Genomic DNA, 25,967 nt, shown 5'->3' with positions numbered 1-25,967 from the left:
TACGGAGTGTGGACAAAGGACAATACCCAGGGCAAGATCCTGGACAGCGCGCATGCGTACAAAACAGTAAATTCTGTACGCCCTACTAAATTTTCTCCGAACTCTGATATGAGATTTTTTAAATCGTTCCTTGATGTGTTTTAAATTGTGTATTACTCTGATATTTTTAATAAATTTTGATTTGTATATTGGTTGCCTTAAGTTTTACATGCCTCATATTAAGATGAAAAATTATCTGCTGCTCGTGGCCTCGTATTTAGCAACAGGTAGTACCTAGTTTGCTAGTAGCCTTTTTAATTTGTTGAAGCGTGATAGAGTCATGATAGAGTAAGGAATTTCAATCAAAGTTTTTAGATAGATTGAAACTACGAAAGTAGATTACGGTGCATATCTTTCCATAAAGCAGACATAATTATAGATGTAGATATTAAATATATTCTTGTTTATTTATAAAACCAACCTATAGTGAAAATCAAAAATTTATAGCAGTATGTCTATGAAATAATAAATTTAAAAAAATTAAGAGCGCTTTGTTGGTAGCGTTTATAAACGCACATACCTACTTTAAATTTTAATCATCAATTATGTAATGTATGATATGTAATGTATAAGTAAATAAGTGTAAGTATATTATAAAAAATACTAAATTTTCGATAAGTACACTTTTCTTATAAAGGTCCTTCGTAGGGGTAATAAGTTGCAAGGACGCGTGGGTAATATCCGCCATCTTGCTTCATGATTTCCCGCCGAAATTTTCCACCACAGGATCGCAAACATAGAATGAACTTGAAACATGTATTCCATAACGCCGTAAGTTCCAAGTTATTATGGTAAAATTTAGCCCTTAAATTGTTAGAGTCAGAGCTTATTTTATTAAATCTATACTAATATTATATTAAGCTGAAGAGTTTGTTTGTTTGTTTGAACGCGCTAATCTCGGGAACTACTGGTCCGATTTGAAAAATTATATCAGTGTTAGATAGCTCATTTATCGAGGAAGGCTATAGCCTATAGGCCACCTGTAGGCTATATGTATATCATCACGCTATGACCAACAGGAGTGGAGCCACGGGTGAAACCGTGCGGAGCAGCTAGTATTTAGTAATATTATATGTATTTTCAAAGTTTAATAATTCGTTGCAACCGTAAAATAATAATACCTACTTATGATTTGTTTTAAAGAATATCATTAATGAGTATACCTAACATTATTTTAATTCAAATTAAGGTAACATAGCGGATATTACATAAATAAATAAACAAATTAATTTGAATATTTTATACACAATTAATTAAAGGAATATCGTAAATGAACCAACCTTGTCCTATACTAATATTATAAATGAGAAAGTTTGTGTGTGTGTGTGTTTGTTACTCTTTCACGCAAAAACTACTGAACCGATTACAATCAAATTTAGCACACATATATAGAGGGTAACTTGGATTAACTAGGATAGGATTTATCCCGGAAATCCCACGGGAACGGGCACTATGCGGGTTTTTCTTTGAAAACGCCGACGAAGCCGCGGGCGGAAAGCTAAATTAATATAAACTTTCTTTTCAGAAGCCTTTCAGTCAACCCCCAACAAGAATATTTCCAAGTATTAAGTTTATGAAAATAAACCAAGCATAACTTCATAGCTAATACTGTAATGATTAAACATAACACAAACAAATTTTATCATGTTTCCCCAGCACCCATTTACTCGTGAACTCATAAAATAACATGCGTATGATAATAAGAAAGATTTATTTTGGGTTCCTTCGGCTATAAAGAAAAGCCATCGTAATAGAGGTGGAGTACAAATTACTTTATGTTTTCTATAAAAATATCTGAACCATGGCATTGTTTTGTATTCTTTCCTCTTGTGCTATGACATGTTAAACTTCGATTTGTCTATTGAAATCTATCAAACCTACTTTGATATAGGTTAATAGGTACATATATTACTTACGAAATATTTAAAACTTTATATTTATATGTATGAACATTGATACATTTCTCCAAAGTATGTATGTTAACTTAATGGGAAAATTGTGTTCAACGGTTTTATGTGTTTTAATCGACGTTACCGCCTGAAGCCTGAAGGTTTTCAATTTCAAGGATCGAACACAAATTTCTCTGTGTAACATTATTATTTATGTGTTTAATAGGGAATTCATAGTATAATATAGGGTAGTCCACATCTAAAGAATTTTATAAGTATTATTTAGTATTAAAGCATTCAAATGAGAAAATTTGAAAATTGTTCAGTATGTTAGGTTATTATTCGATAGGGAGGTACTTACTTATCATCCCTAAAATTTAGTGGAGATTGCTGAATGAATTAAAATATTGGGGTAACATAATTATTCAAATATTATTTAAATATTTGAAGGTCGGATAAAGATCTCATACTCTATAATCTGAACTAACTTATTAAAGGGTAGATACACTTTTTATTAAGTTTAAGAAGGTCGGAGACATGTCGGAGTCGTTATAGTGCTCATATTTATATTGTCAGTCATTTAGTTTCTTTTATTATTATAAAACTAGCTTTTGCCCGCGGCTTCGCTCACGCATAAAAAGTTTCATACAAACTTCTATCCCCTATTTTACCCCTTTAGGGGATGAATTTTCTAAAACCCTTTCTTAGCGGATGCCTACGTCCTAACATCTACCTGCATGCCAAATTTCAGCCCGATACGTCCAGTGGTTTGGGCTGTGCGTTGATAGATCACTATAATATATCAGTCACCTTTGAGTTTTATATATATGTATAGATATTACCTACTCTATTAACTCTATGGGAACAAATAATTAAATTATACATAGATAGAGGTTCAAAGGGTCCCATAACTGGAAAGTAGGTCACAGGATCGATACAAGGTCGAAATGTAGGGCCGGGTTCTGACAAATGCAATTCCTGGATGATTAATTGGTTATGGACTTATTGTTTCTTTTTAATATCTCCTTAAATGATTGATTAATAGTAGGAAGTGTTAAAAAAGTGATAAAGGATAAATTTATTAATATATTTATGTAGTTGTTCGTTAAAAATGGTATGTGTAGACTGCAGAGGATATTTTTGTTTACCAACTATGTACCTACCTATTTTCTGACAGTGATGTCATAATTTATTTATTTGAAGATAGTTCTGTAGTTATTTTAAGTAAGGTACTTTTAATTCAAAAATCTTAGGGATATTGAAAGTGGAATATTTTTTAAGCATAATTTGCCCAAATGTATTTAATAATGATCGATCTAGTACTTGGTAGAGTAGAAGACATATTCTTCTGTGGAAAATGGATTAGTGTAATTGATGTGACAAATACATCTGCCACATAGCATAACGAAACATGGAAAATCAATTTTCACGAAAATATTCGTAAGTACACATACATACGAATATTTTCTACTTCTTAGGTACTTAGTTTATTCTGTTTGTATGTTTGTTCACTTTGGCACAACATATAGTATAAGAGTATAGATTACAAAATGAAATAATACACAGTGATAGGCCAAACATAATAATTCTTAATAAATTTTATATCTATTTAATGACATCCTTGTGAAGTGTGCCATGAACGTCCTACATTGAACCCTGAATTTGACTACAGGAAGTATAGGAAGCAATGTAATTGCTTACCCCACTCGCTAAGTGTGAACGAGCGAATGGATGCAGACGGCATTGTTGCGGGGATACGTCTCGGGATAAATATATTATAATTTATTTTTCTACTTTACTTACTTTTTCTACATAGTTACTAGAAAAAGCAGCTATTATTAATACATTGTCTTGAAACTTACAAGCTCTTTACCGTAGTTTTGTCCACATACAAAAATTACGGGACCAATTTAAAAAATTATTTCACCAGCAGAAAGCTATTATTTTCATGAGTTATTTAGACCTTTTTATCGAGTGTTTAGTACCGATATTTAATTGATTATCAGTATATCAATATATTATTATATTCTACTAGCGGTCCGCCCCGGCTTCGCCCGTGGTACATGTTTACGTTTTCTCTACATAAGAACCATCCTCGTACTTCAAGGAATACAATAAAAAAAGAATTATCGGAATCGGTTCAGCCGTTCTCGAGTTATGCGCTTACCAACACATTTTGCGATTCATTTTTATATATAAGAAGAAGAAGATGTTATCCACGAACAACTGATTCGATGTTAACGAAAGTTACAACATTTGAAATAGGTACGTAATACCTACACATGCAAATTTTCCATTACCTGTAGGTATTAATACCTATTCATTTCACTGTTATCTGTCAACCTGATCCTTGCATCCGAATTCAAATTCAAATTATTTATTTGTTACCGACCGGATCAGCATCATCCACAGCGTCTGCATCTCGCATTAATTAGAATTACATGTGTATAACCTTACCTTACTCTATTTACCTTATCCTCCGACCTATCCCATACCATCTCGCATGTGCATCCGACCGGATCAGCATCCGCAAGTCGGCGGATGCGAGCGCTCCCGTGGGACCAGCCGCCCCCAGCAATCACGGGCTTGTCGTTGCCGCGCTTTAGTGAAAGTGTTGTATAAGAATTATGTCAAAAGTCTACTACAAGCTAACTTGTTGCTTATCTGTGTCCTAATGATTCAGGTTTTCTAATCAATGGCGAATTTCACATTTTTATTGATTTAAAACAATACTAACTAACTCTGTTATCATTTTAGTTCATATTTTCATTAGCGTTGCATACATCTGTATGGATTTAAACACTGTTTTGTGGAATTTTCTGTTTTTTTTTCTTTATCTCCATAGCCGTATATATATCTACGCATTATGATTTTTATTATGTATTAATATTAATACATATTTACCTACCTATCATGGAATAACCCTTACTAGACTAAAAATCTTACTGCATTATTATGCATTTTATAATTATGGCATTATATTCTATAGCGTGTAATATGCAATTATTTTTTTAGAATCTCTAAAAAATTATCTTTTTCTCAGGAACACGTGGATGTATCAACTATCAAGCCTAAATTTAATTGAATACTCTATAACATCTACGATTCCTTGAAGCTGTCAAAAAAAAATTGGTTGTCTGTAAAGTCGGTTTACTGTCGATAGTTGAACGTGACAACGTCCGATTGTGCTTCTTTGTCGCTCGTTCCGCGCTCTCGCTTGCACTTCAAGCCTTACATGGAACGCCTCAAAGCGAGGTAACGCCGCATGAGTCATGTTTTTTCGTGCGTGCAGCCGGCTCTATCGAATTATAAGACGTTGTCACGTCTAAAATCAAACTTCTAATGCAATTAATAGATACAGCCGCTCAAATATCGACATTCGTAAGGGTATCAGAACCTACAGGGTACTTCCCCACACAACACAGAATACAGTCACAATTAGTCTTGAAATTTGGTTCAAAGCAAAAAGCATAAATTTAAAGTTACAACCTAATAAAATTTTTATCTCTACACTATTGTTACAAAGATAGGAAGGACCTAAGGACCTTGACATTATATCCTATGATAGTGACTTTTATCCAATTCTTATAGATATTTGAAGACATAACGATTGCAAATCGTTTCTAATTTGATATTCTGAGGATACGTAGGTAATTAATTTATGGATATAATTAGCTAGTAAATTGTTTTTCTTTTATCGTGGAAATCAATTGAATTTTTTACAATATTTTCAAGATTTTCCTAAACTCATCAATTCCTTCTGCGTATAAGAGGATAAGAGGGTTTTATTTCACTGCCATCTAGTGTTTAAGATACGAACAACATAGTGTCAACAATGTGTGAGGATTGAGGACGGAGGACTGAGGACCTCCAGAGGACAAAATATAGTTTTATGTTAGCACGATAGAGTGCGTGATATTAAAATTGTCAAAGAGCGCTATCTACCTTTTTATTTACAGAAATAAATGCATGGACACTGGAGAAAAGTATATTGTTTCTAAAATATTATGTTTAAGCTTTTGTGAACAACGTCCTTTTTAACCGACTTCAAAAAAAGGAGTAGGTTCACAATTCGATCGTACCTATATAATATATTTATTTTTTGTGTCTTCGCGGATAACTTCGTCGTTTATGAACCGATTTTGATAATTCTGTAAATTTACGTACTGATGACTCTTTTAACGTGCAATAAATAATAAACAATTGAATTATTAAGTGTATTAAAAAGAAATAAATTATTAAATTACTAGTTAAGAAAACAAACATCTTAGGATCGAGCACAAAAATCCATACTAATATTATAAATGCGAAAGTAACTCTGTCTGTCTGTCTGTTACTCAATCACGCCTAAACTACTGAACAAATTTTCATGAAATTTGGTATGGAGATATTTTGATACCCGAGAAAGGACATAGGCTACTTTTTATCCCGGGAAAATGACGCAATCCCGGAAATCCCACGGGAACGGGAACTATGCGGGTTTTTCTTTGACTGCGCGGGCGAAGCCGCGGGCGGAAACCTAGTCTTTTATAATTCTATAATAATGATATTATGCATTAATTAATCCGATGTTGCCTACTCTTAATCTCAGTTTCAGTAGAGTTAATTCTATTCGGTTCGGACTTCGGAGTGTTCAATCTCAAGTTATGTAAATAATCAAATTCCGGATTTAGTCGCAGTTTTGCAATATGTGAAATCTTGGATAATAATAGCCATTGAACAATCTATTGTAAACGCAAATACACATTTGATCGAAATGGTAATAATACGTGTCAAAAGATTGTAAAGGTGCGTTTACACAAGTTTTTGTTGGATTTATAACTTTTATAATAATTCTTTGTCGTTACTATATTACCCGTAAGCTGCTAGAACAAAATGATATGGAATCTGTGTATGGAATATTGTACCGGTACTATCATTTTATTTTATTAGTTTCTAAATAGCTTATACAACAATTTTCGACTATAGGTAATATTTAAACCATAAACCTATACCCGGTGGTAAATGTTAAAAATATGACGATTCAAAAGTGCTTTTATAAGAAGTTTAATTGAATAAATGTTTGAGTTTGAGTTTATACTTAAGGCACAGATAATATAATATACTAGCTTGTAGCAATTGTTGAAACATAGACGTTTATATATTGGCTTGCGTGAGAAAGCGATAGAAGCTGAAACATTTTTTCAAAGACTACGGTTTTAGGATTTAATTTCAATTCTTAGGTTTACTTGGACCTTTTTACACCTTCAATGCTGATATTATAACTTATAAGTATTATGAAATGATAATATACCCACATAATTAAATTTTTCAATAGTTAATATTCGTTTGAACTGCTAAGTATAACTGCATTCATTGAAGTGTTTCTTAACGTAAAACTTATTTAAGGTTAAATTATTAGACCTTCATTATTATTTGCACAAAAGCCATTTTCCACTATGACATGACCTTTACGCAAAGAAATTATCACCACTCGGCCATTTTGCCGCGCATTTTAGCGTATTTAAGTAAATCATTAAACTAACAATATTGTGTGCATGCATGATGTAACCACAGATTATGTCGTTCGCCTTGATTTGTGTGCAGACATATGAAAATTAACTTTAAAATGAGCTTAAATTAAATTATTGTAGTTTGATATATTTATGGTTAACCATTTGGCAGGTTCGAGATCTTTCCATTTTCTGTAAAATGCATGAAAGTAATTTAATGCACTACGTTCATAGGTACCTAGTACTCAAAGTGAATAATTACATGTCTATGAATAGGTATCTATTATGTTTTATGCCTTGGCTTATTTTAAACATAGGTATTTCATTAATTCACAGGTATTTTAGGTAATTATTGTAAGACTTACCTAAGCAGATACTTCTTCAGCTGCTCAATATCCAAAAACTTTAAGTAGCAATGCTAATTTCTGCTTTATATTACTTTTATTTTACATTTTCAACTCTATTCATTACAATACCAACTCTTTTTGATATACCTATTAACGATTTTGTTTTTGTTAAAAACGTCATCAAGTACCAAAGTAGAAAAAGAAAAAAGAAGTAGGTACCAAAATTCCTAGGCGCGAAACTCAGCACAGAACCCATACAAATTAGGGAGTGGTCTTGCCAGAATTGAAAACTCAATAAAATGTGTTTAATTTTACTGATCACGTCAAAATGTGACCTTCACCGATAGACATAAATTAGTATTCAATGTACAGAACTTTTATGGGTATAAATATCGACAGTGCGTGGTTGTGAATATTAATTTAATGAAGATAAGTTTCCCGCTTTCGGCCTTTTCTTGAATGACTTGTATGAAGGTGGCGGCCAAGTTTAAGCTTTCGTTAAAATAATAAATAAGCTATAAAGGACAGTTTAAATCAATGTTATGAATTGTGAACCTCAAAATTTAATTAAAATTAAAATTTATAATTTAGTTGGACTGCATCAATAACATAATTAAAATTCTTCAGCATATTAATACTTATGAGTAAAATGTTTTACCGACAGTTTATTTCCCGATAAAAGTAATTAAATAATATAAAACAAAAATATTATTAAATTTTTTTCATGACTAAATGTTTTTTTAAGTTGAAAAGTCTTTCAAAGTTTCATAGCTGGCTGGTTTTTAAATAAAAGAAAACACATTTTGATTTCGTTCGAAATTCAAACTTTTGACGACAGATATTTTTTGTCCCTCGCAAATTGACGGGGAAATTAAATTTTAGTTTTGTTGTGATTCAAAAGTGTTTGTGCATTTAAAAACTACAAAAAAGGATTATGAAGAAGTTTTGCAGGTAATATAAATATTTAGGTAGTTAGTAGGTTACCAGATTAAATTAGAAAAACAATTGATCAAAATGGCGTGTATTACATCGATGATAAATTATTCGCATTCTTGCGGAATATTGTTTTAAGCTTTTTACATTCTATGATTATAAAAATGAGAAGAAATCACCTTTCGCATAATGTCGTCTATAAATAAATATATATTTTTAATAAATCCTAACATAAATTAATATTATTCTTTTAAATAATGGTTAATATTTGTTCGGTTTATCTGTTATGTTAAACAAAGTACGTGTTTAGATGGGAATCAATTAGCACATACCTACCTAAGCATATTTTTTGATTTGTAGAGACTAAAATAATGACCAAGCTTTTGTTCTATTAATAGAAATATTTGATTTTTAAACATAATGTAAGGCAGGCTTACTTTATTAATTTGATAAAATATTGTACTAATACAACTCGTGTGATGATATTTTTTTTACACGCCTTTATTAGCTTCATTTGTGTTAATGTTACCAACTTCTTTACAATTTAAAGGGACATCAGATTTAATTTCAACTTTGTACACATAATAAGGATCCTGTACACATATCAAGGAACGATTACAATGCAATAATCATATCAATAAATTATCTCAAGCTTACCTTATTCAAGCGCCTTTTTAAAACTATAATATAATTTCTATAAAATAACCCTTATATGCAAACGTATAAGGACAAATTTAATTGTTTAACTTGCCCATTATAGTGCATGCAATTAATAGAAAATACGATAACTATTTATATTGTTATCTAACCTTGTAGGTCAGAGTACTAACGTAAGATTCGCCTCAGACACAAATAAACGGCGCGCATTCCACGCCTTTCCATGAATTGGCTCTTTTATTTGTTTTATTATGAAATAAGCTTATGTATTGATAAGGCTTAAAATTAGTCTTTTAAACATAAGGTAATTGCGCTGTCATAGTGTGTGTTAAAATACGTGGATTAAGTTTCTACAAAATTGAAACTTTGGAGCTATGTCTTGGTTTATTTACTCTGCCGTCTGCGATTATTATAATACTAGTTGTATACGTATTATATTATTATTAGTCTGTGATACTAGATTTCCGCCTGCGGCTTCGCCCGCGTTTTCAAAGGAAAACCCACATAGTTCCCATTCCAGTGGGATTTCCGGGATAAAACCTATCCTATGTGTTAATCTAAGTAACCCTCTATAGAGGGTAACTTAGATTAACTTAACATTAATTTCATATATGTATGGGAGTGTTTGGTGTAAAATTTTTGGATATTTTCCGTTTTATTTTTAAAAAGTGATTGTTGTCATTTTACTCATTAGGTAAAGGGCTTTCGATATCAGTATAAAGTTTTTTGATAACTGCAATAGTTACCTACGGAATAATCGCCTCTGCACACATAACGATTACACCCTGTATAGTTAAAAATATAAATGACACATCTTGACGACGATTTGATCTGCGTCTGAAAAAGAATAGAAATATACCATAAATATACCTAATTAAGGGCTTGGTCTAGTAGTGCAAACAAATGCATCCTGTCATCCTATATGTAAATAATACAAATGTACTAAGGGAAAGTTGCTCCACTTAATTTTTAAAAATTAAATCATTCGTATGCATAATTTAATATTCGTAATAAGTACCAAAAATGACAATTTGAAACAATTTTCGTGAAAATTACACCGGGTGATTTTTTTTATCAGTACACAAAATTTGCGAATACTTTCTATTGATATCTTCAACTTCATGTTTATATAACTGATCAACTTTTACAAAGAAATTTGGACGAAATATAAAAAAAATAAGCTTTCCATACAAAATGCTTAACTCTATACAGTCGTTGACAGACGGTCGTGCATAATACACGTCCTTATACAACTATAAATAACTTTTACTATCTACCCGCTAACGCAATGTCTAAGTGTGATATTTGTAAAAAAACGGTTACCAAATCAATACCTGGTTGCGAGTGTAACAAGTGTGAAAGAATTGTTCATCTTAACACCCGATGCAGTGGTCTAACTAATAAGCAGATTGCCGCGCTTAAGGCTGCTCCTAGTTTAGAATGGACCTGCTTGGAATGTCAGCGCGAGTCACCCAGACGTAACTCATCTATTATCATTCCCGAAGACGACGATGAAGACGACACCCATGTACAGATAAACGCGAAAAAGTTGCTGAATAACATAACGAGGGAAGTCGAAAAAGCAATTAAAAGTGAAATGCGCGAACTAAATGAAGCATTACAATTTAATAGCGCTAAATTAGATGAAGTCGTAGAAATCATCGATACATTCAAACAAACTATTAAAACACTAGAACGGAAGAACATCGAACTAACCAACCGAAATAATAATCTAGAAACTCGTGTCGGTGCATTAGAGCAACGCCTACAAGAAATTGAACAAGTAAAACTCTCAAAATACGTGGAAATCGCAAACATTCCGCATGAAGCTACAGAAGTTGTCAACAAGCTAGTAGAAAAGGTGGCACTAAAACTTAACCAGCCGGTCGAAAGTATCAGGAGTTCACGCCGACTACAAAGCAAAAACCAACCAGCTAATATAATGGTGGAATTAAGAAACGAAAAAGCACAAGAAGATTGGCTAACGGCTGCCAGATCCTACAATACTAAGGTATCAGATGTCTGCCCATCCCATCTAAATAACAACAACACCGTTTTTATTAGAGAAGCCATGACAAAAATGAATAAAAGTTTGCTATGGGAAACTAAGCAAGAACTAAAAATCAATCTAAACTTCAAGTATGTATGGTTTAAGAAAGGATTCGTTAAAGCTCGTAAAGACGATAGTTCAAAAATTTATATTATTAGAAGCTCGGCGGACATACACGCTATAGCAAAAAGTAAATCCTAAAATTTGTTTTGTATTTATAGTTAACGCTTGCAACAGATCAAAAAATAATATATAGTATGGATGGTTTGTCAGATAATATCTATGAAGTCTTCGATTGTATAAATATAAACGATTTTTTAAACAACATCCCCAATATGCCTATAAATCTATTGTGTATCCACATTAATATAAGATCCGTTATTAAAAACTTTGTTACATTACAACAGTGTATATCATCTGCACAAAAGCGCATTGATGTTGTTATACTTACTGAGGTTAACATTGCGGATAATATTAGTAGCTTATATCATTTAAAGGGCTATCAAATGTATACGTCTCTAAGAAAATGTAAAAGGGGTGGGGGTATTATTGTATATGTATGTAATAAACACACATGTAACGTACACAATGTAAACACAAATTATTTCGAAAACATATTATTCACAATAACCACTCACACAAACTATAATACAAATATTTGTGCAATATATCGTCCCCCTAACACTAATAAACACTTATTTATCGATGAACTTAACAGACTAATAATGAATAAGTGCCCTATAAAAACTGATCTTTATATACTGGGTGATATTAACATAGATCTGCAGTCAGACACTCCTATAAAACATAAATATAATAATACAATGCATGGTCTAGGCCTTTTGTGTGGGATCACAGCTTACACTAGAATCGAAACATATAATAATAAAATAAGCAAGTCATGCATAGATCACATCTACACTCGATCACACGCAAAAGATCTATTCACAGCAGCGATCGGTACGACACTAGCGGATCACCGGGCCGTAATGCTCGCTTGCGTCGGGGCTTGTACACAGGATGATACAAATTATAAAACTATGATAGATAATAAAAAATTAAATACATTACTAGAGCAAATAGATTGGACATGTACGGACAATATGACATGTCCAATTAATATATATAACTATATACACGATCAATTTAAAAACTGCTATGAAAAATGTGAATTTACTATTAAAATTAAGACTGATAATAAAGAACGAAATAACAACGAGTGGATTAATAGGAAGGTTATACAAGCTTGTGAAATTAGAGACAAACTTTTTATACAGTGGACTAAAAACACAAATAATTTTATTATTAAACAAAAATATAATAAATATAGAAATTATGTAAATTCATTAATTAATAAAACAAAAAATAAATACACAAAATATAATATCATATCAAACAAGAACAATTCAAAAAAGCTGTGGGAGATACTTAACAAACTCACTGGTAGAATAAAATCTTCTATTGATTCAATACTGCGTAATGCATTTATTAAGAAAGGGACAACAAGTAACGATATTGCAAATAATTTTGCCTCAACTTTTCACAACAGTGTCAAACAAATAATCCCGAAATGTGTGGAACCATTGCTTGATAAAAAATGCTATGAACACTCGGCAAATGTAAGCATGCGATTTAAGCGAGCCGACGCCAATTCAGTGGCCAAAATAATTAGAGCATTAAATAGCAACAAAGCTCCTGGGTTGGATAGAATAAGAGCAATTGACGTTAAATTACTTTGTGAGAAAATAAAAAATACCTTGGCAAATTTAATAAACACCAGCATCATAAGTGGTAAATATCCGACAGAACTTAAAAAAGGCATTGTTCGTCCAATTCATAAAAATGGTAACAGAAACGATTATGACAAATATAGACCAATAACCATATTACCTACTATAGACAAAATAATAGAAAAGTATATTAGTAGCCAAATTTACAGTTTTTATGAACGCAACGTCATATTAACAAAAAATCAATACGGATTTCAACCGCATAAAAATACAACACAGCTGCTTTCCACCTTTACAGATAGTCTTTATAAACACCTTGACAGTAAAAAGCATGTCCTAATCGTATTTATTGACTATAGTAAGGCGTTTGACACCTTAAGGCACAGCACACTGATAAAAAATCTAAATGATAGCGGTATTAGAGGAAGTCTCTTGACATGGTGTGAGAATTATCTCCAAGATAGATCATATCAAGTTCGAGTCCTCAATGCTGACAGCTACCCAGTACACGTTACGGAAGGCACGGCACAGGGCTCGGTCCTCGGACCGCTGCACTATCTAACATATGTAAACAGCCTCTCCAATGCATTAAAACAGTGCGAGATCTATCAGTTTGCTGATGATACGTGCCTAGTTTCAACTGGGAATAGTGTAGATGAGGCTCTAACAAAACTTCAAAGTGATTTTGATACTCTCATTAGGTGGTCCCACGACGCAGGATTAGTACTCAATGCTTGCAAAACAAAATTAATGTACGTTAGTTCAAGTCATAACCGCAGCGCAATTTCACCAAAATTAATAGCTCATAATCATAGTTGCCTACATTCCAAAAAATGTGACGCTATACATGCGTGCTCATGTGACGCTATAGGTCTCGTTAGCAATCACACATATCTTGGCTTAATCATTGACGATCGATTAAATTGGAAAGCTCACATAAACCACGTTTGTGATAAGCTTAGAGCCATATTAGCTAAATTCTCTCTAATCAAATACAAAGTGCCATACAAAACGCTACTGTTACTTTATAAAGCTCTGGTGGAGTCTATAATACTATACGGACTATCAAGTTATGGGAGAACATACAAAACACATCTCGATAGCATTTTTTCACTACAGCTACGTATCCTAAAAGTAATTGTGCCAAGTAATCTTAAAACAACTTACAATGACGACTATAGAAAATTATTCTCTTTTCTAAAAATATTACCTATTCACGAACAAGTTGAACTAGTGTTATTAAAACAATACTTTTTTACAGATAATTTCATCAAAATAAAACACTCGTATTATTCAGCTCGTAGGGCGGACCTCTCAGTTCTTCAGTTACCAAGCTATAATAACCTTTATGGAAAAAGAACATTAAACTACGTAATCCCTAACTTAATAAATAGACTACCTAAAACACTTAAAGATACACTAACAGATAAAAATATTAAAATAAAACTAAAAAACTACTATGAACAATTAATTATTGATAAATATTCATAAGTACGACCATGACTAAAATTATGTATACTTATCTTAGACTAACGCCATAATTTGTATTTGAATATGTGTATATATACATAAAATACACACATCCATTATCTACTGACATATAATTGTGTATGTAAAAAATGTAAATCAATTTATCAATTAATTAATTCTGTAAGCGAAAATCAACACCCTGTGGGTGCAGAGAGCAGACCGCAGTTGCGATAAGATGTAGATTAATATTTTTTGTTTCTACCCACGTTTGTTATTTCTTATGATAATTAAATAAAAGATGTATTGTACTTAGATGTTGCGGGATATTTTTGTTAGTTTTGTGAATGAATGTCTGTAATAACTAATATGTATTTTTGTTTATCAATATTATATTATCGAATCTTTATTTTCTATGTCGACGGCGCTGGCGCGCGGTAAATCTCTAAAGAGATTATGTTTGTGCCAGTTTAATTTAATTTATAATGAATTGTATTATTGTAGTAAATAAATAAATAAAATAAATAAATAAAATAAATACATTTTTTTCGACCTAAGTTTCTTAGTGAAAGTTGTTCAGTTTAACTAATAAAACGGATAAACAAATTTTGTATATAATAAAAAAAATGTAATGTTTGTGTTAAAAAATTATCAAATAGAAAAATACGCAAATGAAAACAAAAGATAATTATTTCTGACTAGCTTCCGCCCGCGACTCCGTCCGCGCGGATGTCAGTCTTCGCATCTTCTATAGATTTATTATATGTATTATGTGTAATATATAGATTTATATTGATAAACCTAATAAATCTTTTGCTAGCATTCTGATGCTTTATCGGTTGCACTGGATTTATCTCTTTTTTTTTTCAATCGCTTGAATGATATAGGATGGGTCCTTGATGGGCATCGAATGCTGAAGTCTCGAATCAATCAATTCTGACAGTAGGCAATTTATGTAAAATCTTGATAATGGTCCATCATTTTATTTTGCCTAAACGTTACATACTTTTTTATATATTCTATTTTTAACGAATTATTCACTCCAGTCCAAACAGCAAATAAGCAGACTTCTGCTTCTGCAACGTTTAGTTGTCCCTGAATTTAGAAAAAATAGTCATGATTCTTATCTATGACGAAAGTGTTATTTTTTGCATTGTATTTCAAATATTAAATTTTTTTTTTAACCGCATCTTCCGCATTCATGTCTTATGCCGGAATTAGACATTTAACTTCTACTAGTCCCATTTTCCCTTTTTGATATGGGAGTGTATAAAGTAAATTTTTTAGATATTTCTCGTTATACTTTTAAAAAGTTATTATTGTCATTTCGCTCATTAGGTAAAGTAATTTCGATATCAGTTTTAAGTTTTTTGATACCTGCAATAATAACGTCATAATTGCCTGCAGGCTGCACATACTTATCGATTACTGCACCCTGTATACAATTCACCATCCACATTCATAATGTTTTCCTGTCCTCCTCTCCTTTACGCTGTTCACCGATACATTTGAAATGAGTAAATCTGCTACCACTGAAGGATGTTTCATTGTGATCAGCAAATTTTCACCACTGTTGTCGATTATTTGTTTTTCATTTTTAATCAGCAATTGGGAATCATCAGTTTTGTTGCAGATTGGGATGTACCCTAAAAATACGTCGAAAAGGGAAAGCATCAACGAATTATCGTTTTCGTCCTCTTTTTTTATTCTTCGCGTCTCTGTTACTTCTGTTTGTTTAGTTCTCAACACCCACTGAATTTTCTATGTTATTGTGATCTTCCATTACATCTGAGTTTTGATGATGTGATGATAATCCATTCGTTTTAATATTGGTACTTAGAGTTGGTAGACTAAACTAGAAATGGCGGACTAAATTTGTCAGCGCGTCTGTAAGATCAGAATATAAAACCAACATCCTGTATTTAAGTTACAAAATTAATAATCAAACAACATGCCACTACGTTTAAAATGACTAGAAGAAAAAATTGAAACACCTCGACATATTTGGAATTTTGGAGTAAACAAATCATTTTCCCCGTATGGGGATTTCCCCGGATGAACTTGGGAAGTTCAAGTTCTCAATACAAGTTTATATTATATTTCGTATTTCTCAAACGAAAAATAAACATTTTTGGAACTTCAAAAAAATTATATTATAAGAAAATTTATGAGCTTACTTTAGTTTTAAAGAAATATACATCCCTTTACTGACACCCCGTAAAATAAAGAAATTGTTGCCAATCACCTTTGCAATCTATTTGGTTTCATTAACTTTATGTTCGAAGATAATTTTTTTTCTAGTAGTTACACGCGTATTTTTTTCGTTTATTTTCCATATCGAAATCAAATGTTTAAAAATACGAATATTTGCACAAAACTAAGATAAAAATAATCAATTAACAAAAATATTAAATTTAATGAAGTAGAGCAACTTTCACTTCGGTATGAAGGAAAATCGAGCGTAGAGCACACGTCAGAACGCTCCGGCCCAAGGAGCGCGACTAAAGAAATTCGCTAGGATTTTTCCTAATTATTTTAAATATTTTTTTAATATTTAAAGAATTATCAAAATTCAAAAAAAAAAAAAATTTTTAAAGGATTAATACTCATTGGTCTTCAACCAACTCGAATAAATTAATGGAAAAAATAACTTTTAGCAGTATTTATCAATAGATTTTGTAAGGCAAAAAATGGGAAATTTAATGAATTTATAACGTTCTAATTAAGAAAATCATAAGTTTTTCGGCAATTGTATTCAGCAGTTTTTAATAACGACTATATAAGGATAATAATGCGCTGATCAGATTGTGTAAATTGTAATCGGTTGCAACGTAGTGAGTGCACAAAGTTAGCTCGAAATGTCTTTGGGGGAAAGAGACTTATCTTGAAGGCCTGATTAAGGTAACATAAAGTAACTTTATAAATGTGAAAAAATTCACGCGCATTGCGTATATAACACTAATTGATAAACAAGAAAAAAAAATTCAGTTTATCATTTCATTAGCCGGGAAAAAATTGTCAAATAACTTGTTGAAAACGCAATTTTGCTAGACTGCAGCCTTAAACAAAAATACATTTAACAAATTAAACTAACCTTATCTTCCTGCGGAAACGTGTCCCTTTCATTAAATTTTAATTGGACATATCACAGGAATTTTAATTAAAAATCTCTGGAAACAAATTACTGTCCTGTGCCTCGCGACTTGCATACTTCATTATTTTGTGGGAGGGAGAGTGTAGAGCAATTTTATTATAAGATAGAGGCGGCAATATTATTATATTGGGTTGTGATTGGGTTCCTTGAAAAAGAATATGGGTAAATCAAAATAATATAACACGTTCGTTTTCGATTACTACAGTATAATATTAATGAACAAAAAAAGACGTGTGGCACTCGGGGACTGCCGCGGTAAAGCTATTGCATAGCATGCCTTCAAGAATCAAGCCACACCTCCGTGTCCGTCGGAGTGGGGAGCGTGAGGTTTTTGCGTTACGGGATTTCTCGATTAGGTCCCCGCGCTCAAGGCCCGCGATAGAAGTCTGATTGAACGAATTGTTGTCGAAAAAGTTAAGGATACAATTCGTTAATTCGTTAAATTGTAAATTTAACGAATTCCTCTTCTTTGATTTAGGTACGTGCCTTGAATCAAATAAAATGTATTAGTAATGAAACTTGATGTAAATGATAAGTATATATAACAATACCATAGAATGACAGAACATGCTAATCGGGTATTTCAATTTTTTCAACATTTTTGTGTCGTTAACTTACTACAAAACTGATAATAAATTACTATTAGCGTATAGATTTTAATTAAACGAAATTTTATTACTCTCAACGCGCCTAAAGAAGTTTCACTTCAATAAATATCCGAATTATGAATTAAATCTTCAATATTTTGTCACGAAAACGAGTAGGTACTTATTTATTCTGTAGTATGGTCCCACACAGCTATGCCACATCTATACGTGATGCAAGATGATCTTTGCCATGGCAGAGTTGGAGGCAAAGAACAAGACCGAAATAGATTGCGTAGCGTACGCACAGCGCACACTCCTGCGCACCGCGATCGAGGATCACTCCTTATTTTAATTCCCAATTAATTAACCATCTCTTTCGCACATATGGATTTTGGTGAGATGGATAGATAAACAGATTAATTAGTGTTCGTGATAGAATCCTCTTAGAATTGTTTATTTATAATGGTGATTATGTGGAATTTACTAGCGTTTGTTGTGGCTGTAAGCTTTTATCCGTATTCAGTTGATGGTAAGTTATTTGTATGTAAGTTAGTTTTAAGTTATGTTTAAGTTCGCGAAATTGTCTGTACATCTCTACATGTTAAATAATATAAGAAACTTCGTTCCAAAATAATTTCTACGTATTAATTTTTAATTCGAAATAGATAGATATGCCTGCCTGGCAGAAATCACTGCATAGTGATAAGGCTGCCCTTTGTGCTTTTGTTTATTGTAAACAGTTATTTTATGTACCTGATTTATTGCACAATAAAGTGTTAAATAAATAAATAAATAGATTAATGCGGATGAAATTAAGCAGCTGTAATTTCAAAAAATGTTTTTCCGAAAAATTCATTTGCAAGAACAACTATAATAATTTTGGCTTCGGTATCTATGATAGAGTAACACCGCAAGTGTTTAACAATAAATAATTGTACAGTTTTGACTTTCCTACGATTTTTAACCGACTTCATATTATAATATGTACCTATAGATGTTTTAATAATTCATTGAACATAAAGTTGTTTATCAACAACTAACAAACAATAACTATGTTAGCAGACAAAATTAACAGCAATGACATAAGCAAGCGTGAATGCATTAAAACATTTTAATAGTCAACTGCATCTTAATAACTTTATCAACACATTTCACAAACAATATGAGAATTAGTCCAATACATTTTCATCTATATTGACATTAAAGTCAATAAATAATTTAGAAAACATACTTTAAAAATGTCCTACACTAATTCAAAAGAATTAGTAAAAAGAAAAACTAAAAAACACACGCTTTAATAAGTTAACCTCATGAAGTGATAGTATGGTTACCGATCCTTGATAATCTTATATATAAAAATGAATCGCAAAATGTGTTGGTAAGCGCATAACTCGAGAACGGCTGAACCGATTTCGATAATTCTTTTTTTATTATATTCCTTGAAGTACGAGGATGGTTCTTATGTAGAGAAAACGTAAACATGTACCACGGGCGAAGCCGGGACGAACCGCTAGTTAATGATAAGTTTGAATTAAACCTGACCGTTTAAAGTGGGAATCTAAAGGTGTTGGTTGCATACAAACATACAGGTGAACCGAATAAGTGTGTAAAAATCCCGGCCAGATTCAAGAAATCATTTATTGTTTTCAAAACCAACCAAAAAACAAGTTAGTAATATATTATCAGACAAGGATATTATTCATTAAAACGAATAATGAGCTAAGATCTCATTACACGTATGTGTTCTTAATTAGGTCAGTAAAGTAGGTCACCTTTTGTGAAACTGTGAGTGAAACTTACGCAGACGTTTATTTTAATTGCCACTGAAACGTTTATCTGTAATAAAATCAGTTATAATAATAATATATTAAATAGTTATGTTCTAGATGATTTTATATTGAAATAACTGTATTTTGTCTACTGACCTCTATATTTTAATAAACACATCGTCTTTTACGTTACAAATTACATGCACATGTGTTTCCTAAAAAACATAAATTATAGGTATACCATTACATTATAAATATGGAACAGTGTACACCGGCCTATTATAAGTTATCAACAAGTTAAATGTTGTAGATTCAGATAAATTGAGTCTTTCATTGAATGGCTGATAAATAGGCAGTTAATTCGACGTTTTATAAAAAGCCTAGGCTATTGATGGAATGTGTAATTTAAGCATTACTTAATTGAAAAATATAAAGCTACATTATTAAGAGCCTTGACAGCTATCTCTGTACGGTATAAGCTCGAATTGACGAGCGTGAAATTAGTAGGGTAAGCGTGTATTGAATACATACATTTTAAAAAAGCTACGGATTGAGAACCTGTCGGTAGTTAAGGGTACACGTCGGTTAAATATGACACATGTCATGTGATAAGTTTATTTTGGTGAACCCTTAAAAAGGTCTTATCAAGATTACTTCTCGGAATTAATTATAACACTTAACTGCATCCATGAATCATTGTGAGAGAAATTTCAAGGGCTCTGAAACCAGTTGGTGATAAAATCTGAAGTGGTCAATTGAAAGTACATAACAAGATGCCCATAACGAGACGTTGTTAAATACAGGGTGTGTTTTTCAGTATTATACTTGAGGAGCTTCGGAACAAAAACCGCTAAATCCACTTTCTAAGATTTTTGACAAATCGGAAAAAACGTTTTATTTCTTTGTTTTTTTAGGTAAAAGAGAGTAGAAAATCTTAATAATATATCAACATTAGCAACATTGTTTGGTGGCCAAATCAACAGATTCGTGTGTGAAGTAATAAACGAAAAAAAAAATAAAAAAAAATGGATATAGCGGTTTTTGCTTAGACTATCCGGATTTATCGTTTTTTGAAAAAATCAACTAAGGATTTATCGCTATGTGAAAAAACCATTAACATTTTTGGTTAAAACTAAGTATATGAGGAATTAAATAATTAAAAATTTAAAATTGCTATATCGGTTTTTGTCTCAACCTTATAAAAATCTATCAAATTTATGTAGGATTTATCGGTTTCTGTTAAGATATCAATTTTCTTTTACCTCATCAGTGGATTTATCGGTATCTGTATAGATCATTTAACTTGAAGCGCATTTTTCTACTAGATTCATCGGCTTTAGAACAGATTCAATAAGCTTATCATGTAAAATTATGCAAAAGCATCGAAATTACAAAAAAAAAAAAAAATACAGCATGTCGTTTATCCGTTTTTGTTCCGACGCTCCTCACTTGATATCTATACTAATATTATAAAGCTGAAAAGTTTGTTTGTTTGTTTGTTTGAACGCGCTAATCTCAGGAACTACTAGTCCGATTTGGGAAATTCTTTCGGTGTTAGATATAAGCTCATTTACCGAGGAAGGTTATAATATATCATCACGCTAAGACCAACAGGAGCCGAGCCACGCGGGTGAAACCGTGGGGCGCGGCTAGTATTTAATAAACAGCTTGTTCGCACGCTGGATAAGCTGGAAATAATATTGTTTTCTGCAAAAAAATATAATGTAATTATCTAAAATTGATGCAAACTAAATCTTAGGTACGTCTTAAAGTAAGACAAGATACATCCGTAAGAATTAGAAATACTACAGTTAACAATTGGATAAAAACATAATATGCTAATCATCATCATCATCATCATTATCAGCCTATATTTGTGCACTGCTGGACATAGGCGACAGTCATAGCACGCCACTGAGCCCGGCTAAAGCATATAATTATGCTTATCATTATTAAAAAAAAATTGGTTGTCCGTAAAGTCGGTTTACTGACGATATTTGAACGTGACAACGTCCGATTGTGCTTCATTGTCGCTCGTTCGGCGCTCTCGCTTGCACTTCAAACCTGATATGGAACGCCTCAGAGTGAGGTAACGCCGCATGAGTCATGTTTTTTCGTGCGTGCTCTATCGAATTATAAGACGTTGTCAAAATTATAATAAGTAGTTAAATGTGTAAAATGCTTATAACTGCTGTAAAGTATCAACATACCAACGTCAAATATACAACTTAACAAGTGTTCTGCCGTCTGTGCTTATAAGTCCGTGTGAATTCTTCGTAACAGATGGGCAAGATCTCGCTTCCCTATTAAATGTATAGTTTTCAAAACAGTTATTGTTCAATATATTTTTTATAATAGATCAAGGGTAATACCATGATGTCTTTTAGTAGTATTGTTTCCAGCGTGGGAGAGTGATGGCTCTTTGCTCATTGGAAAAGATTTCACAAAACATTTAAAGTAACATCCAACTTAATAACTACCACCCAAGATGAAAACTTGTTTAAAAGAAATAAACAATTTTTATTTTTATTTTTTTATTTTTAATAACTTGCACTACGGTATCTCGCCATCTTCCTTGTTAATTTCACCATATTATAATATCAATCCTGAGAAAACCGACATGTGACATCTGCCAATCCGCACTTGGTCAGCGTGGTGGCCATAAGAGGCCCGCGTCCCAGTAGTGGGAACATATTATATGGGCATATTATATGCTGATAGATATCGGTTGTGAAACAATATTGAATGAATAAATGCAATATTCTTTATTGCTCAGTAAATTACAGAATTACAAAATAAGAGCGAAACAATAATATTATAACCTTTAACAGGATCGTTAGCAGACCAGCTGTCAGAGACCACGCAGCTATGCTGCAACCAAGGCACCATGTACGCAAGGAACCACACGTCGGAGGACTGTTCCTCCTCCATACCTCCTGATGTGCCCTCCGCGTTTGGTACTCTTTGTATCTTCGCTATGGACCAGTGCTGTAAGGAGTACTTTCAGTAAGTATATACGAAGTTGATCGATCTGTATGGATTCGTATCGATTAATTTGTACCTACTGTAGTACCTATGCTAGTATGCTAGTCACACTATTACAACCCCACATTTAAAAAAAAAGTACGCTGCATATTTTGATGAAATGACATGTATTAATAATGAAAATAATTCTAATATAAAGATTTCTTGAGAATATTTTATAGTTACATGTCATTTCAAACGAACCTTTTTTCGAGTTTCCAAAAACGATGGAGGTTTCCAATTCACAGCGAATGGCTTTCTAGACACATGCACAATAATACGTGGTAAAATATTTCCAACTCTATCAATTACAACACATTTGAGTTAACTATAAAATTCCTAGTATCCGACTTAGTAATAACCAATTTTGGTTTGTAAACACCCACGTTGAGATGTAACAATTTGATTTATATGTATTACATTGAAACTGTGCATGCCAAATTCATCTCTAAATTCTATTGTGTAGATTTCAATATTCTGTCAGCAATATGAGGGTATCGTTAAAACTTGTGGTGATACTTATAAGGAAAAGTTAAAATAGATTTAAGTGGGTCACGACCGATTTATTTATTTATGATGAATGGCATTGTGTGTAAAATTCCTGTCCTTGAAATTATGAGGCTCTCTTATCTGGATGAAACTTGAATTTTTGAACAAAAAATGAATAGGTACGACCAATTTTAAGTGGGTTTATCTTGTCAAATCTATACTAATATTATAAAGCTGAAGAGTTTGTTTGTTTGTTTGAACGCGCTAATCTCAGGAACTACTGGTCCGATTTGAAAAATTCTTTCGGTGTCAGATAGCCCATTCATCGAGGAAGGCTATAAGCTATAATATATCATCACGCTAAAACCAACTGGAGCGGAGCCATTCGGGTGAAACCGCGGAGTGCAGCTAGTCATTTATAATATTATACAAAGAATCTCTTGTTAAAATCCCAATATGAAACAAACCTGCTTATAAGCGATATTTCTCTGAGACTATAATAATAGAGTTTTTGTTTTAAAATCGATGATAACAATTCATCATCAATGATGTTTTAATTATAGTAAGTGATCAGTTACAACTTACAGGACATTCTTTAGGTACAGATGTCCTGTTGCTCAATGGCGTCACATTTTTTATTATTATAATTTGGGTACTAAATAATACATAAATAATTTCACAGAAAGAAGAAAGACTGCGAAATTGGAGTAGATCTTGCGACTACCACAAACTCTTGCGCATCAACTCAAGACTCTACCAAGGTAAGCTTAAGCTATGATTGTTTTTTTTTCACATACCTATTTGCCTATTGCTTTTTATTTTTAGCAGGGTTTTAAATGTATTAATCTACTTTATATGAATGTTTTTCAGGATCAATATATTGAGTAATAAAAAAATACTCAATATTTCTACAAAATGCGAGTGGACAATACATTAAAAATATCTTTGTTAGTAAAAGACTTTAATATTATGGATACAGTAGTTGTGTAGTTGACAATGTGTCTATATATTGCATGAGTAATTATTAATCATGTTATGAAATGTAAACTACATGCTTGTAAAGAGAGACTGTTTCCGGACTCTTATCAAAAGGTCTCTTCCTGAAGTCTAACGCCTAGGCAATAAAAATTATCATGAATTTAACAATAAGCTCATAATTAAATTTGACCGCCTCCGTGGTACAGTGGTTGACGCGTGAGCGTAGAACCGAGGGGTCCTGGCTTCGATTCCCGGTGGAGACGAAGAAAAAAAATGTCTCGGTCTGGCAGGACACAGAAGGCTTATCACCTACTTGTCCCTAAAGGAAATGGATTAGTTGAACAGATGTATGCATAATGCATCTGCCCCTTTACCCTTACCCCACTAGGGGACACGGGACTTCACTTTTTCATAATTAAATCTGTATCGTCTTTTATATCAATTAGTTTGATGAAATTAGTTAAAATGTCGTAATAATTATTTTATGATATATATGCGGATTTTCTTAGTAAGATAAATCTAATGTCTATAACAATAAAGCAATTGTGTGTCTAAGTGCACGCGAAGTTACATGTGTATTTGCCAGTTAGACTATTTGCGCTAATAAACTCAGAGCATATTAGTTCAATAGGATGTTTATCCATATCAACTAATAATGACACAAATAGTGGAAATTTAGTTCCTAAATATAGTGTGAAGTCCCATGTCCCCTAGTGGGGTAAGGGGCAGATGCATTATACATCTGTTTCACTGATCGATTTTCTTTAGGGACAAATAGGTGATCAGCCTTCTGTGTCCTGCCAGACCGAGACATTTTTTTATCTTCGTCTCCACCGGGAATCGAACCCAGGACCCCTCGGTTCTACGCTCACGCGTCAACCACTGTACCAAGGAGGCGGTCGATATTCCTAAATATACTGTGATTAGGTATAATATGGAAGTTATATGAAATTTTGATCAAAATCATATTAACTACGCACGCCAATGGTGATTAAGCGATTATTACTATCACTTAAAATTATACAAGATATAAAGGCAGATTTACATTCAGTAACGGACAGTCAGTAACGGACGTCAGTCCACTGACGAGTCAGGGCTGATCTGGCTACCTGAGACTGATCACCGTGTTACTGATAAAAAGTTTTATAAATACCCACTCAATAATAATTAGGGCATTCATCAACAAAATATAATATCAGATACTGGTTGACACAAGACCATAGTTAACATACCTAATACAGGACTATCATAAAATATTACTTAACCAAACACTGGGTAACTAGGTAATTAGGCATTCTGTTATCTTAGAGAGTGATAACATTTATGAGACTGCGGGAATTTCACTCTGTTTCTGATAAAATA

The 25,967-nt window shown here is 32.4% G+C and overlaps 2 protein-coding genes across 2 annotated transcripts in view; both read left to right on the top strand.

Annotated features, from left to right (window-relative positions):
- The first annotated feature begins 10,582 nt into the window (after window positions 1-10,582).
- Window positions 10,583-13,355, top strand: LOC149477729 (uncharacterized). Its single transcript, XM_089710095.1, has one exon. The coding sequence runs from the start codon at window positions 10,646-10,648 to the stop codon at window positions 11,606-11,608; it is 963 nt and encodes a 320-aa protein (XP_089566221.1). The 5' UTR covers window positions 10,583-10,645; the 3' UTR covers window positions 11,609-13,355.
- Window positions 13,356-18,624: 5,269 nt separating this feature from the next.
- Window positions 18,625-25,967, top strand: part of LOC149477728 (uncharacterized) — a 35,887-nt gene continuing 28,544 nt past the window's right edge. Inside the window, exons 1-3 of the mRNA XM_089710186.1 lie at window positions 18,625-18,874; window positions 22,946-23,120; window positions 24,310-24,388. Of these exons, the coding sequence (XP_089566312.1) occupies window positions 18,808-18,874; window positions 22,946-23,120; window positions 24,310-24,388 (321 nt within the window). The 5' untranslated portion in view covers window positions 18,625-18,807. The remainder of the gene's footprint in view (window positions 18,875-22,945; window positions 23,121-24,309; window positions 24,389-25,967) is intronic.

Source organism: Colias philodice, chromosome 24, assembly GCF_061535455.1.
Source record: "Colias philodice isolate Cphi_HAF_F1 chromosome 24, ilColPhil1 Martin Lab GWU primary, whole genome shotgun sequence".
Lineage (NCBI taxonomy): Eukaryota > Metazoa > Arthropoda > Insecta > Lepidoptera > Pieridae > Colias > Colias philodice.
Note: the sequence above shows the minus strand (reverse complement) of the source record. Positions and strands in the feature narration are given on the sequence as shown.

Coding starts and splice junctions, on each gene's coding strand:
- LOC149477729 (XM_089710095.1), top strand. CDS start 10,646: ATGTCTAAGTGTGATATTTGTAAAAAAACGGTTACCAAATCAATACCT.